At 44.8% G+C, this 16,887-nt stretch overlaps 1 protein-coding gene across 1 annotated transcript in view; it reads left to right on the plus strand.

The window, feature by feature from the left end:
* Positions 1-16,887, plus strand: part of ZZZ3 (zinc finger ZZ-type containing 3) — a 333,973-nt gene that overhangs the window by 162,142 nt on the left and 154,944 nt on the right. Inside the window, exons 7-8 of the mRNA XM_085602036.1 lie at positions 1,654-1,755; positions 9,713-9,808. Coding sequence (XP_085458162.1) covers positions 1,654-1,755; positions 9,713-9,808 — 198 coding nt within the window. The remainder of the gene's footprint in view (positions 1-1,653; positions 1,756-9,712; positions 9,809-16,887) is intronic.

The raw sequence follows: 16,887 nt of genomic DNA on the forward strand, positions 1-16,887 counted from the left end.
GTTGTGGATGGGCACTGGCCGCATGTAAGATGGTACTTCCGGACGTTTCTTTTCTAAATAGTCTCGTTTCAATGGAGCCATTGGAAATATAAACCTCCGTGTCTAAGAAACTGACATGAGACTGGCTCATAGTAACTGTAAAACTCAAATTTAAATCATTAACATTGATGGCCCTGACAAAATCTTCCGCTTCCTCCTTGCTACCCTCCCAAACGACAAACAAATCATCAATGTATCGATACCACGCGATTACATGTGACTTCATTGTGTGGATATGTTCGGTTCTGAGGACCAGTTCTTCCCAAGCTCCCATGTGTAAACATGCGTAGCTTGGAGAAAAACTGGCCCCCATAGCTACTCCTTGTAACTGACGATACACCAGATTGTTATACATAAAGAAATTATTATGTAGGCATATTTTTAACATTTCCATGAGCATGGTTGTGTGTTCTGTAAATTGTTCTTCTCTCCTGGATAAATAAAGTTCAACAGCTGCCATGCCATCCTTATGTAGTATACTGGTGTATAGTGATGATACATCTAATGCTAACATCCAATATCCATCTTTCCATTCAATTCTTTGTAACTTTAACAAAAAATCCCCAGTGTCCTGGATATATGATTCCAATGTCCTTACAGCGCCCTGTAAAAAATAATCAATATATACTGATGTTTTTTCCAGGAAACCACCTCTGGCTGAAATGATAGGTCTGCCAGGGGGGTTCATTATATCTTTATGTACTTTGGGAATAAAATAAATGAATGGAACTTTGGGATAATCCACTTTTAAAAATGTAAATTCATCATCAGTCAACATAGATTTGTTTTTCCATCTTGAGAGTTTCTTGTGGTATTCGGCTTGCATATTTTTCAACATTGCCATATTGCTTCGTTCATAATGCTGCCTGTTGTTAAGTTGGAAGTAGGCTTCTTTGTCACATGATGATCTAGTCATTAATACAATATTGCCTCCTTTGTCGCTGCCTCTGATGATGGTATTTTTGTCTTTACTGAGTTTTTGGATGAGAGAGTGATATTTGATGTTTCTCAGATCGTAGTTTTGTTTGTTGTTACTGTTTTTTCTATAAAGCTCCTTGATCTGGGACGTGACCTTTTCATTAAAGATGTCAATGGAGTCACGTAACATTAATGGAACAAATGTTGAAACGGGTTTAAAGGGTGTCATAGGTGATATTTGCTTCCTAATTTCTTCAATATATATATATATATATATATATATATATATATATATGATTGCCAGTCTGCTCGGTTTGAGGAATTAGGGTAGATATAGCACGCATATTTCTATGAAGTTCATGCCCATAGTCATTAAAACGCAAATGTCGGTACTCAACAACTTGGGTGCTAAGGGCCATATGTATCAATATCAAAGGGTTTTTACCCATTCTGTGTCTATTGTAAGATGTGTTCATACATATTTCCATAAATCAGCACAGCTATCTGGGTATTGAAGTCTGGTGGCCGTGGGCATTCTTTAGATTATTGTAAGCAAGTTTCGTTTTTTGGTATTTAAATTCGATATTTTTCTTCGCAGCATATTTTACAGTGTAGGTTGTGAAATGGTTTCTTCATAATTTAAAGGCAAACATTTCCTGATTATTTTTTATTGTCATTCTTTTTTCTAACATCTAGAAAAGGCTTGAACAATTACTCTTAAGGTTCCCTCCAGAAGAAGTTGAATCTCGACGCTGGCAGAAGATTGCTGACAGTTTGGGCAACCGAACTGCAAAGCAGGTAGTTTAAATGACCAGTTCTTGTACAATCTGCTCTCCTATAAGAGTGTCGCACCCATTATGAATCTAAGTTTGTTTGATCTTATTCACAAATACTGTCTACAATGTAACGATTGACATGCATTAATTAATCTGGTGAATTCCTGTTTGGTGACACCCTACTTTTATAAATAACCCATGAGGAGAGCATGCCTAGATGTATGGTCTTTTCTCTTAATTTAATCCTCACATTACTCAGGTGACAATAAAATGTTTGTCATCTTGGCCTGCTCACATTAGCACCAAAGCATCTGAATTCTAAACTGAAGAGCAAAGTAAAAACCTAAGTGCTCAAAATCCTGGCTCCCTAGTTCCTAATCCTATATATGATATGTTTACCCTGGTGTAGACAAACTAATGTGTTTCATTACAGTTGACCTGTTTCTGAATATCATGGTGATTCTCAAAGTATTGTTTTGGGGCTGCAGCCTCCTGTAATATGAAAAATACTTTTATGTTTACATACATTTAGGGTCATTGGACCAGTCTTCTCCCGTTGATCAGTTCAGCTGTCATTCATATTTTGTTTCTGTTCATCAGAGCAAACAGCATGGGCAGCTTGTCATACCACTTTAGCGCTTAACTCACTACAACTGTGAGTGACGGTGAAAAAGAAGAGCACTTGATTGCCAGGGCAACTGGGATTCCACCTGATTTTTTTTTTTTTTTTCTATGCTTTTTTTCTCTTTGGCTTTTAAGATATCCATGTGTGCCAAGTCTTAAGGATGCAGTAATCATATTCTATTTGCACCAATAAGAACCATATGTTCTGTACCCGTTCTGTTAGGTTATACTAACGTTCTGGGAGCAATGTTCTTTTTTCATCTCATCACAACCAATGACTCGATATACAGGAATATGAGAGAATGAGGGAAAAGCGGGGAAGTAGAATGGGATAAAAGAAACACTCAGGACTGTATTGCTTATGCATACTCACTTGGGTTGGTCAACGAGATGTACAGAATGTAGAGAATCCCTGCAAGACAAGATATCTTGTGAATCTTGCCATTTTAAGAACAGAGCATAACTGAAATTGTGAATGGATATACCTGAGCACCATCTCTGTGTGACCACCACTCTGCACTTCTAGATGGGATCGGTAATTCCTTAAAAGTAAAGCATACGAAGATAATGTTCGAGGTATATGAGCTGCAGATCACACACTTAGCATAGATCGCCATCTGGTGTTGGGCCTGGATGTTTGCACTTGGAAAAGTCTTTGGAAGTCACAGGACAGGTGACTCCTCCTTTGGACTATAGTGCGCATGGGCATCGGCTCCATCCTCAGATCGTTTTTTTCCGCCATCGGGCTCGGATCTGTTTGTCAAGCTCCGGTTCGGAACCGTTACCGATTCCACTTTAGACGCGCAATCCTTCACCCTTTCGCCTGTATTGTCTCGATCGCGAACCCTAATCGTCGCGCATCTCTCCAAATCGAAGTCCTTGATTCCGATCGTCGTCGAAGGCCTTCGGGCCAACCAGGGCCTTGGCTTCTGGCTCATGGAAAGGACGCCATTCAAGAAGTGTCCTCAATGTGCGTCGAAGTTTCCCCACACCGATCTGCATGAGGTGTGCAACCTCTGCCTTTCACCAGTCCACGAGGCCAGAGACTGTCCAGCTTGTGCCTCTTTCCGCTCGGAGAAGACCATTCGGGACAGACGCGCGCGAAGAACCATGGCTCGCTCGTCCAAATCAATCCCAGACGACATCTTCCAAGAGGGCGTCGACGTGCCAGAGCGAGAGCGGGTCGAAGAAGGCCTAGTCAGCGCCTCAGAAGCAGACGACTCCGATGTCGAAGAGATCACTCCGGCGCAGCGGGTCGTAAGTAAGTCGACCCCGACCCCCTCCCTGCACCCTCGAAAATGGCTTCGGGCCCAGGTGCACACCGAGAGACTGCTTCCCATGCCCCGCCCTCGGGCCCGGCAAAAAGCCTACTAAGCCTCCTCCTTCGTGCCAACAGCTGCTTCCACATCCAAGCACACGGCACCAAAACCCACAAGCACTGACACGTCCACACCGAAAACTTTCGGAGCTGAACAAAACCACTCCTGAAGGGCTCTGATTCGCAGCCAAGGAAAGCCTCTGAATCGAAAAAACAACAAGTTCCACAGGCCACAGACTGTAAAGACGCATGGTTCCAAACCAAAACAACACAGACCCGCTACAGAGTCGGTGCGCAAGGAGCCTACTGAACCGAAACGCTTGGCACCGAAAGACCAACCTACAGCAGAAGAGCTGTTCACACCAGACCCTGCTCAAAAGACTCTTATAAGGGATCCTAAAACTGGTCAATTGACTCTAAGTTCTAGGAGAAGACCACTAGAGGTGCCTGCACCGGCTCCACCACCTAAAAAGAGGGACATTGCTACATCTCCTCCTCTAAGACTCCCTTCTCGACCTCCTCCTCCTCCACCACCACCACCTCCTCCTCCACCTCCCCCACCACACCGTTTTCCTACACCATCTCCTACACCAGTAGACAATGATGGTACCTTGGATGACATGGGGGAGGGTCCGGACGATGTGCCACTAGGGGATCCTAGTCCACCTTCTTCCCAGACCTCTGGGATGACTATAGCACGCCAGATGTCCCTAATGTTCCACAGGATGACATCTACCCCTCCAGGCCTTCCCCTCCAGAGGACACCATAGGCTTTAATCAGCTTGTCCACAGAGCTGCCCAATACCACGGGGTTGCCTTGCATACAGACCCCATAGAGCAGGACTTCCTAATGGATACATTTGACACCACTCAAAGATCCACCTCAACACTACCTATGCTTAAAGGCGTTATTAAGCATGCACCTGAAGTCTTTAAAGATCCTGTTAGGGCTCGAGTTATTAACCCCAGATCGACAAAATAATATAAAGCTGCCACTCATGACCCAGCTTACATTAAAGTCCCAGTACCCTTGGAATCCCTGGTAGTTTCCAATGCTGGGAAAAGGGCCAATTCTCAGACATCCGGTGACGCTCCCCCACCTGACAAAGAGTTTAAACTCTTGGACGCCTCTGGCAAGAGAACAGCCTCTCAAGCGGCTAACATATGGCGCATCGCCAACACACAGGCGCTGTTAGCCAGCTATGATAGGGCACATTATGAGTCCACAAGGCAGCACCTCCCAGATAAATACAAAAACAGGGCCAATGAACTCATACAGTAGGGTAAGCTTATCACCAACACCTCCATCCGTTGCGCTCTTGACGTGGCAGACACCACCTCCAGAGCAGTAAACGCGAGTGTCCTTTTGCGTAGGCATGTCTGGCTACGCATCTCGGGTTTTAAACCTGAAGTTCAGAGCTCCATCCTCAACCAGCCTTTTGATCAGGAGCACCTATTTGGCCCAAATGTGGATTCAACCCTTGAAAAAATGAAAAAGAATACGGACACAGCTAAATCAATGGGAGCCTTGCAGCTGCAAGCTCCCAGACGTTCCTTTCGTCGCTCACCTTACAAGGGCACCCCCAGAGGCTACTCCTCAGACAACCCCTCCACCTTTTACAAGGCTCCCACCCAGTCTACATTTACCAGAGGTTACCAGAGGAGGATACAGAGGCAACAATAGCAAAGGCAGAGGCAAGACCAACAACACCCGCTCTGCCTCCACTCCTACCCAATGACTTCCCTCCACTTCCCCCAGACCATTCCACTCAAGTCGGGGGAAGACTACAACCGTTCCTGACTGTCTGGACAAAACATCACTACAGACAGATGAGTGCAACAAATAGTCCACTCAGATTACTGTCTGGAACTTACTTCTACCGCCCCCCCCCCCCACATACCACCCAAACAACGCCCAATGTCCTCACAACACTTAGCTCTGCTAAAACAGGAGGTCATCTCCCTCCTACAAAAGGGTGCATTAGAACCAGTTCCCCTGCAACAACAAAAAACAGGAGTTTACTCCCTGTATTTTCTCATACCAAAGAAGGACTGATCTCTCAGGCCTATCTAGACCTCTAAACCTGCACATAAAATCGCACCACTTTCACATGGTTACACTCCAACAGGTCCTTCCTCTTCTTTCACAAGGCGACTTCCTTGCTACTCTAGATCTCAAGGACGCCTATTTCCATATTCCCATTCACACAGCTCACAGAAAATATCTAAGGTTTGTAGTGGACGGCCAACACTATCAATTCAAAGTACTCCCTTTCGAAGTCACAACAGCACCACGGGTTTTCACCAAGTGCCTACCGGTAGTGGCAGCCCACTTAAGAAGACATCACATTAACTTCTTCCCATATCTGGACGACTGGCTCATAAAAGCCAACTCATACAATCAGTGTGCATCACAATCATTCCACTATCCTACTACTCCACAACTTGGGGTTCACAGTAAACTACCCAAAGTCTCATCTACAACCGTCCCACATACAATACTTCGGTGCCACAATAGACACCTCAAAAGCATTAACCTACCCCAACCCCACCAGGATAGCAAACATGCAAGCTCTCAAACAAATTTCAGCCTCAACACTCTCCCAGCAAGAGTGTTCATACAGCTAATAAGGATGATGGCATCTTGTATACTCGTAGTACTTCATGAAAGACTACACATGCGTCCTCTCCAGGAGTACTTAGCACGCCAATGGAACCAGGCTCCAGGTCAGCTAACAGATCTGTTGTTGGTAGACGGTCGCACCCTTCGATCTCTGCAATGGTGGGACACCAAGAAACTTTCCAAAGGGCAACTGTTCCTAGAGCCAGTTCCACAGATAGTCATGACAGCGGACGCAACGCTCTCCGGCTGGGGAGCGCACCTATTACATCACACCATGCAAGGCAGGTGGTCTCCTCAACAAAAGTTACTCCACATCAACCACCTGGAGGTACTAGCCGTTTTCCTAGCCTTAAAGGCTTTCCAAAAACTAATATCAGGCAAAGCTGTCTTAGTCTGTACAGACAACATGATAGCCATGTACTACATACAGAAACAAGGCGGGACACACTCTCCGCAGCTCTCTCAACTGGCACAGACCATATATAGTGATGGGCTATACCCCAGAACATCTTTCTCCTAGCTCAACATGTCCCAGAAGTCCAAAACACCATAGCAGATCTGTTAAGCCGTCAAACGTAACAGATTCACGAGTGGGAACGTCATCCACAAGTTCTTCAGCCATTCTTTCAAATGTAGGGGCAACCAGAGATAGACCTCTTTGCCACCCACGAAAACGCCATATGCCCAAGCTTCGCCGCCAGGTATCCACACCCATTGTCCAAAGGCAATGCGATATGGATGAATTGGTCGGGCAGATTTGCGTACGCCTTTCCACCTCTCCCACTCATTCCAATGGTGGTGCGCAAACATGCACTGACTCTCATCCTAGTTGCTCCAACTTGGGCCAGACAACCATGGTACACCACACTACTGGAAATGTCTGTAGTTATGCACCAAAGACTACACCTCTCCCCACGCCTCCTAACCCAGAACCGTGGAGAGATCAGACACCCGGAGCCAGCTCAGCTCAGCCTTGCGATCTGGCTCCTGAGCTCTTAGAATTCGGGTACCTTAATCTACCCCCTGAATGCATGAACGTCATTAAGGAAGCTGGACGCCCCACCACTAGAGCCTGCTATGCAGCCAAGTGGAAGAGATTTGTAATATACTGTCATACCAACATCAATCCCCCTAGACGTGTCTATCTAACACATCATAGGTTACCTACTACATCTTCAAAGGTGCAATTTAGCCTACACATCTATTAGGCTACACCTCGCTGTCATAGCAGCCGATTTACAAAATAGACAACACCTATCACTTTTCAGAGTGCCTGCCATCAAAGACTTTATGGAAGGCCTCAAAAGGATAATTCCACCTAGAGTACCACCCTCGCCTGTGTGGAATTTAAACATTGTTCTCGCAAGACTAATGGGTCCTCCCTTTGAACCTCTGCATAAATGTGAGCTCCAATTGCAAACATGGAAAGTTGCTTTCCTAGTAGCTATCACTTCTCTTAGAAGAGATAGTGAACTGCAAGCGTTAACTATTCAGGAACCTTTCCTACAAATCCATCACAATAAGGTTGTTCAAAATTCCTTCCTAAAGTAATTTCTCCTTTCCACCTCAATCAGTCTGTAGAATTGCCAGTGTTCTTCTCACAACCACAGACAGTCGCGGAAAGAACTCTTCAAACCCTAGATGTCAAAAGAGCATTGCTCGATTACATTTAAAGAACACAACCTTTTCGTAAGACCAAACTACTTTTTGTCATTTTCACCACCACACAAAGGCAACCCCATATCGAAGTCTGGAATAGCTAGATGGATTGTTAAATGCATACAAATTTGCTATCACAAAGCAAAAGTACTTTATCTGTTCCTCCGAAAGCCCGCTCAACACGAAAGATAGGGGCTTCAATGGCATTTTTAGGGAACATTCCCTTAGAGGACATCTGCAAAGCAGCTACATGGTCTACACCGCACACATTCACAAAACATTATTCTGTTGATGTGCAAACAAAACAAGCTAGTGTGGGCCAGGCTGTACTCAAAACACTATTTCAAACTACTGCAACAGTACTGGTGGTCGCCGCTAAGGATGGGTACTGCTATACAATCTATGCTAAGTGTGTGATCTGCAGCTCCTATGCCTCGAACGGGAAATGCTACTTACCAGTATGCATCTGTTCTTGGCATATAGAGCTGCAGATCCACACACGCCCACCTGCCTCCCCGGCTACCTTTATCTGTTCCAGTACTATCCTATTTAGATACAGCGTACATGAGCATCTTTCTGTCTCTTACAAAACTCCATCGTTTCCCTGCTGGCGAAAAAACAATCTGAGGATGGAGCCGATGCCCAGGCGCACTGTAGTCCAAAGGAGGAGTCCCCTGTCCTGTGACTTCCAAAGACTTTTCCAAGACAAAAACGAGTGCAAACATCCGGGCCCAGCACCAGATGGCGATCTATGGTAAGTGTGTGGATCTGCAGCCCTACATGCCAAGAACAGATGCATACTGGTAAGTAGCATTTCCCTTTTCTCAAACATACTTGTACACTAGTATTTCTGCCTATACGTTGGATGACTTTGTGCTTTGTTACTATATAAAACGGGCCTTCTGTAAAACTGCAAAAAATACTGTTGACATCCTGTTCCAAAATATTAGCATCTCTATATGCTACTAAAACTCTAACACATACATGACATTCGTAAAGACGTTCAGTAATCCACTTTAGAGGCTTCCCTGTTTCTTTAGAGGGTAACCTTACAATACAACCCCAGTCTTACCATTTCAGATAAATGTTCAAACGTGGTTTTATTAACACAGCTTTAGGGATACTTCTCTAATACAGTTGTCCATTTAGTACAATCCGAAAGGATCTTTGTGAGGAATTCCAGAATCCCTGTAGCGAGGTCCTTGTAGCGGCATTGTCGCTTAACTGCCTAGCAAAATACACTGTGCTACGAGTAGAGTCCGACCTGATAATTTATAATGGCTAATGTCTTTCAGAGATTCAAGAGTTTGCATCCTTCCGAGAATGGGTATTCACTACCAACACTTTTCTGCGCTGTGCATCCTCTGCACAACTGTATTTTCTGTCCAAATGTGATCTCTCCATGATGACCTCCAGCCTTTCATTAGCTGAAGAAGGCAACTGGGCGAGAGTGTATTAGTACTACCTCGCATTTCTGTGTGACTCAGTTGTGATTTTTGGTGATTCATTAGTTGCAAATTGCCATATTTATCTCAAACTAACACTTCTGTACTTTTTCCAACGTTTTCTTTTTCCTCTTTAAATAATTGAAAACCCATAGTTCTCCTTTTTAAAACAAGATTCATACAGGGAGAATTTTTGTTAAACATCATATTTGTGTTTTTTTGTTAGTTTTCTGGAACAGATTTTCCTGGATTCATGTTAAATGTGCAAAGTGTTTTGTAATTTTACACCACGTTCGCTCTTTATGCCTAGGTTGCAAGCAGGGTTCAAAAATATTTTATAAAGCTGACTAAAGCGGGAATTCCTGTACCTGGCCGAACTCCAAACTTGTATTTGTACTCCAAAAAGGTAAGAAAACAGACCTTTACATTTAGCATTGGATTCAAACTTGTCTGTACACTTGCATCTTAATATTTGATGTCCGGCTGTTTGATATGTAATGAACATATGTTGACATGTTTCTATGATACTGTAACTATTGGACATAAGCTGTTCCTTGTTAAATGAACTAAAGTTGTAAATTAAAAAAAAAAAAAATCTCGGGGGTATTAATCATTTTTGAGTCTCCTAATAGCAGATTTATTACATTGCTCGTGATTCCTAAAATGTTGTGCATTCATGATCTTCTCTGACTGTTCCTCGCTGAAAATGAACATTCCTTCACTTTATAGTCTTTATATTTATTCTCTGGCAATTGCTATCACTGAAGCCCGATCAACTCTTCCGTTCTGGTTAAGCCTTCCCTTATCGCCCATCGGACGGGTGGCGATCTCCAAGATGCTGGTCCTTCCCCTTCTCCTATACATCTTCTACACACTCCCCTATCGCCTGCCGCGGAAATTCTTCAACGACTTGGAATATTTATTGGTCCCTCATTTGGGGACACTCCAGGGCCAGGGTGGCTTTAAATAAAATGTATCTACTATTATTGGAGGGCCGTCTGGGCGCTCCAAACTACGAGCGTTACTATGCCGCAGCACAGTTGCTATGGCTAATGAGATGGCTAGGTAAGAGTAATCTTACTGAATTGGTAACGGAGGCCATATCCTGGGATCAACCGACAATACTGGAGTGGTTGTCTGGAACTACTACACTGACCCAGAAACAAAGTGGCAGCATAATAATGATGGCGGCTAGACTTAGTTGGTCAAAATGTGTGCTTCCAAAGGGCCGGACTGGCCCGTATGCCCAAGGCTCACCACTGGAAGTACACATTTACTTGACACGGACGCTTGGAGCTCGGTGTCTGGAGGGGGGGGGGGGGGGGGGGGGTTGGATACATGGAGATACATGGACGCAGACTCACAATTACAAACGTTTGAAGAGCTAGTGGACACGTATGACGTACCACTTCCTATGAACATGGGACAATGATCGAGCAGAATTTCCCCCCCACCCCACATCGCATCTCTTGCAGACATTACTGACACATGGAAGGGTGGACACGCAGTAACGGCCATATACACTTTTCGGCTGGATGATGCACCCACGTTGGGCGTGTACTGGGAAACTGAGTTGACAACCACTATATCAGATGAACACTAGGCACAATGTCTCGGCCACCTAAAAACTGTTTCAACCAACACTAGGTTGAAATACACCCAATTTAACTATCTTCACCACACGTGCCCCACAGGCTAGCACGCATGTACCCAACATCTGCTGACAGATGCCCTAGATGCCGTGGTTCGGGGGCAACATTCACACATATGGTATAGATGTGCACAAGCATTCAGAGGTACTGGCGCATTATAACTACTGTACTTACAGAAGCAGCTGAAACCCAGGTGACAATGAAGCCTACCCACTTCCTGTTGGATGCCACTAAGAGCTCTGCATCGCGTAAAGCTCTGAATAAGTTTCTAGACCTAGCCCTAGGCCTAGCCAAATGCTAAATGGCCATGACATGGAAAGCCCAGACGTGCCCCAGCGTGCACTTGTGGCTGCTAGATCTCCAGAGGGCATTAGTATCGGACCACACAAACCAGCTAGCACAGACCTTGTGGACACTGGCACCCCCGCGACAGCCCCTTACTCAGGATTACCTGTCACTAATTGAACCTAAGCTTGCCGAGACGGGCCCCCCTTCGTAGACAGTGTCCATTTCCTCTCATCCCCCCCCCCCCTTTCCTCCTGCCGTACCCCACTGTTGGCCCTTACGCTGGCACACTCGCAATGGGTGGTCCACCGCGCGCGACTATACACATGGGTGATGCCCACTGAAACACCACACAGACAGATGCACTCTGTCCTGTACCAACCTGCAGAGGTCAACTTATAGTTCTTTTTCTTTATACGTTTTGCAGTGTGAATCTTTCTGGATTCACTATGCTGTGCACTATTCCAAAATCTAGTAGTTGGGTCCGGAATTGTAGTCCTTTTTATTTATTTTTTCTTTTTTTTTTTTTTTGTGTGGCCCAGGTGGGAGTCGACATGCCACCATTTGGTGTCCTTCGTGACGCCTACCTTTGGTCGCCATCTTCAGATTCTTTTTTCCGCCGTTGGGGCTGGATCGTTGCGAAGAGTTCCAGAGTTTTTTGGAAGAGGAATCAAGAAAAATCGATGAAAAACAAGTTTTCATCTACTCTGGACTACAGGTCAGGTAACCGGGATGACGAGGGAGAAGGTTTACGACCAAGATCTCGACGTTCATAGAATGGGCTCGCAGGGGGCTCCCTGAGCGCGGGGATGGACAAAACACCGTTCAGGTTTTGCACCAATTAACACCACAAATACGCCCAGAAGGACCAGCATCCCGTCTGCATCCTCTGCTTGCCGCTCGACCACCGCAGCGAAGACTGCAACGCGTGCTCGGCGTTTACACCCAAGACCCTCAGAGTAAGAGAGAGGCAGAGAAGGGCGAACCACAGCATGCAGGGGCAGGGACCACCTCCATCACTCCGAGACCTGGGCCTCTCCAGTGGAGAGGAGGACAAAATCGCCGAAGGACCAGAGGACTGCATGGTCATCGAGGTCCATAAGAAGACGTCGAAGGAGGTAAGGGAGTCATCGACCCCCCTAAGCACTCGAGCGACACTCGAAAGGGTGAAGCTAAAGCCCCGAGGGACACTCGTAAAAGTGAAACTAAGTCCTCGAAGGGAGCATTGCTGTCAAAACACTCTATGAAGGCAACAGCAACCAAGGATAGTCAGCAGAGCGACAGTCAGCAGAGCGGATCCTTCGAAAAGGACTCCCAATCAGCAAAAGCCCTCGAAAAACCTAGGTCGTCGAATGTTGCCCTAGAAAAGGACACCTGGGGGCAGAGAAAGGGAGGGCTGACTTTGTCATCGACGGCCCCGAAAAGAGGCGCTCCAACCCTCGACGCAGAATATGCCGAGATGGAGAGGAGGCTCGAGGCCGAAATGGCGAGCATCCTGCAGTGGAAAAAGGACTTTGACAAGATGAGCCAATACACCATCCCGCCAAAACTCGCGCTCGAAGTTGAAAGATACGACGAGGACGCCGAACCGCCGTAAACACCCGAACCAGTTGAGGAAGACTAATATTTCGAGGGAGAAGGCGATTAGGATCTGCAATCCTACCGGGACTCAACGTCCTCGGAGGCACAAGACCTAGAATGGCAAGATCTCGACGCCGAATCGCCGGAAGAAGGGGTAGACACCTTGAACACTCAACACTGGTAGGGGGAAGAATAAGAAACTTCATCCAGGAATGGAGGAAGGTCACATCAGACAAATGGATACTAAACATCATACAATACGGATACTGTATAGAGTTAGAAAGACCACCTCCGACCAGAAAACCAAGAAGAAAAGCACACTCTGCAATGGAGCTCTTGCTCTTGCAACTAGAGGCGTAAGAACTGCTCTGCAAGAAGGCAATAGAGGTGGTGCCGCAAAACCAAAGGAACAAAGGGGCTTACTCAACTTACTCACTGGTGCCAAAGGTGGACGAAACACTAAGACCTATCCTAAATCTAAGGTTTCTGAACAAATTCATAAAAACACAAAGATTCAAGATGACTTCCCTACAAGAGGTAATACCACAAATACAACAAGGGTACTTCATGGCTACTATAAATTTGAAGGATGTATACTTCCACATCCCCATCAACCACAAACACAAGCTCCTAAGGTTTGTGATTAACCAAAGCCACTACCAGTTCATAGTACTGGCATTCGGCCTAAAATCCGCACCAAGGGTGTTAACAAAATGCCTAGCAGCTGTCGCGGCAAGACGTGCGCGAGGAAGCTAAACACTCTCTGCTCTTGTCGGCTTGATAGCCTGGTCAGAACTTGTTAAATTAGTGTTGCGCTCAAACTTTGCCTAACTTGGCTTTTATATGTGTGCTTGCCGTTTTGCTTTTTAATTTGTTTTAAACTGCACTTACCTCACACACTGCCTGTCCCTGGTCCACCGCGGGTCTATCCCGATTGTTGTGGAGGGATTTAGGCTACTTCCGGTCGCAAGGAGGTTGACATTCTAGCGGCCCCTACCTCCCGTGATAAAACCATATGCCTTGCAGAACAAGCAGCGGACGCACGCGAGGAAGCACCGGAGGTGTGCCAAAGGCAAGCCCACCTGCGCCCGTATGCACGTGCCCGGACGGGACCAGGGGCCACAACCCCTGGCCAAAAATCATCAACAAAAGGATCCACCCGCAGGTACAGTAAATCAAGAGTCTCCCGTTTATACAATATGTATCCCACGGTCGTGGAGAATACACATCAGTTGTTAAATACCCCTCACACACCAAAAGGGCCCTTGGTGTCATGCTTCATCATAGGGGTCTTCCCGCCCCTCTACGGGACGGGGCGTGCTACAACCTACGTGTACGTGGGAGCACTGTTCTTAATGAGACTACTATGTGTAGTGCAGGGGTGTGCAAGGAAGGGTCTGGAGTGGATGGAGAGTGATTTAAAAAATACCTGGCTCTCTGGACTAGGAAAATTTATTCTGCCGTCTAAGCTGGTATTAGTAAAAAGGTGGGGGGGAGGAGGGTGTATGCCTCAATGAGCTATGCCTCCTGGTGTCGACATGTTTCGAAGCTTCCCCATGCTTCTTCGTCAGGACCTTAAGGATCCCTTCCTACGACGCACTGTGATGTGTTAAAAATCAAAAATAGTGAGTGAAAAAAATCAGAACAGTGATAGAACAATTGGGTAACGAACATGGCCTCCTCGAGAAAGAACAACGATGGGTTTTCCGTCTTAAGACTAATATCCATGGATTAAACGAGGATATACCATGGAATCAGTTCCGTGTCTGATAACATAATACCTGACTGAATACTGTTCAGCTATCTGTCTTTTTACCATGGGCATCCAACCTAGTGAGGCGTTTCCTTCTACTTTATATGCCCCCAGGACCTGTCCTTAACCAGTGTAGCTTATTTCAAGGGACATGAGAAGAGGCTCGGCTAAAAGTGGGCTTGAAGTAAGCTTTGGATTTATGTATGTAGAGGCTGTGTCGATTTGTTTCAGAAAGCCCTTTGCAGACTATATTGACAACCATTTGTAACGCACCGCACCGTTTTTCTAAATGTAAAATTTTTTGAACTTTATAAAAATAAAATTGGGAATAAATAAGGTGCCGTGGCTATATGATGCACTTATTAAATAGAATTGTTTTCATCATATCACGAAAGGGAATGTTCTCCTAGTAATTTTACTACGACAGAACGCCTCAGCCCAGTGCCAGGGAAATGCAGCTCAATCTCTCAAAACACTGCAGATGCATTTGTTGAAAATGTCAAATTAATCTCATATTAAAATATTCAGGGAAATCTTCCGCAAGACCACCAATATTTTGTAACCTTTCTAATAAATAAAACTGGTCACTGGTGCCTATAACAGTTGACATTAAATGCTGTGTGCTCAGCCCATTTTGGCATTTGTTTTTTTGGGGATTGGCGGAATTCCCGAGTTTTTGGGATCCAGTTTCAGTATACATTTGTCTTAAACCACCTCAATAATATGGCAAGTGGAAAAAAACTGGAGGAACACCTTCTGCTATGATGTTCAGTAGAAAAAGATACATCCTTCCTTATAATTGACACATCATTAAGGCCCTTTCAAAACTGTATCAAGAGATGCCACCCCAGAATCAAGAGTAATTCAGAAGCTGTGAGCAGGTATGTCACTCATTATGTATGTTTTTTATGTTACATGATTTATTAATTGGTTTTGGTACTTTCCATAGAGATTTGGGCACCGTTTGTACAGTATTCATGGTTTGCCTGAAACTGCTCTTTTTTGAGGAATGTGTTATGTTGGGGATAACGCACTAACAATTAAAATGTGTTTCATACAACAATGTGTATTATTCTAAGTCAGATTTTAAATGCAAATCACAGTCACATTGTAAGGATATTAAAAACATTTGCTAAAATGTAGTTTTCTTGTGTAATACATTGGCATTCTAGAGTAGGTTTAACAACACATGGAAAATAAAGTTCAATGTGGGAAAGTGTAACTTTGTTGCTAACAAGATTCTGTGTTTACAAGGTTTATTTTCACACACTGGTGAAGATTAATTGGTAGATGCTTGCATCAAGGCTGGGCCTGCAAGGGTGAGCTTGTCACATGCGCTGACTAATGCTCTGAGAGCAGCACTGTCACAGTAAAGGTATTTTTCTTACCAGGACGGAAAAAATACAAAATGCTATGTTAACCATCCATGAACTGAGCTTTGAAACCACTGACAAACATTCTATATGAAGACTTACACGGATATACATTTATCGCTGACGAACAAAAAAATACAAGCATTAAAAATTCAATAGGTCTTGCCTTTGATCGAGTTAAAGCCATTTGCTTTGCTAAACAATACCATTAGCAAAGCAAATGGCTTTAACTTAATCAAAGGAGAGACCTATTGCATTTTCAATGCTTGTTATAAATGGGTAGGATTTCTTCACCATGGCAGGATTTGGGTATTGAGGCTCCACTAGCTATTTCGTTTGCTAGCTGCTGTATGTACTTTTGCAAAATATCGCGATCGTGCAGGAACAGGTCTGCCGGTATGCTGTCAGGACCCGGGGCTCTTCCTCTGGGTACTTGTTATTTTAAGATTTTGAAGGCATTTCCTGAGAATCAGAACAGACTTTACTAGTCTTCGATATGATATTCGGCAGCACCTTGGACCATTCCTCTGTTACAAACTATTGGAAGAGGAAACAAATCTTCAGGGTTTACTTTCATCTCATAAAAATGTTAATCCTTCATAAGCCAAAATTCTCCTGCATTGGTTTGTGCATTTATTTCTTCACCTGCATTTTCACAGGGTGCAAATATCTCCGCATCCTAGTTGGAGCAAACTGCTGTACTTTTTTCCGTCTGAAGTTTCTTGGTTCCTACTACAGCAGAGCAGAACTTTCAAGAGTGATTCTGTTGAGACCACGGTTTGTTAGAGACACACATTTCTTACATTGACGATCATGGAGTACACTGAATCCTAGCATTTTA

Source organism: Triturus cristatus, chromosome 4_2, assembly GCF_964204655.1.
Source record: "Triturus cristatus chromosome 4_2, aTriCri1.1, whole genome shotgun sequence".
In the NCBI taxonomy this organism is placed as follows: Eukaryota; Metazoa; Chordata; class Amphibia; order Caudata; family Salamandridae; genus Triturus; species Triturus cristatus.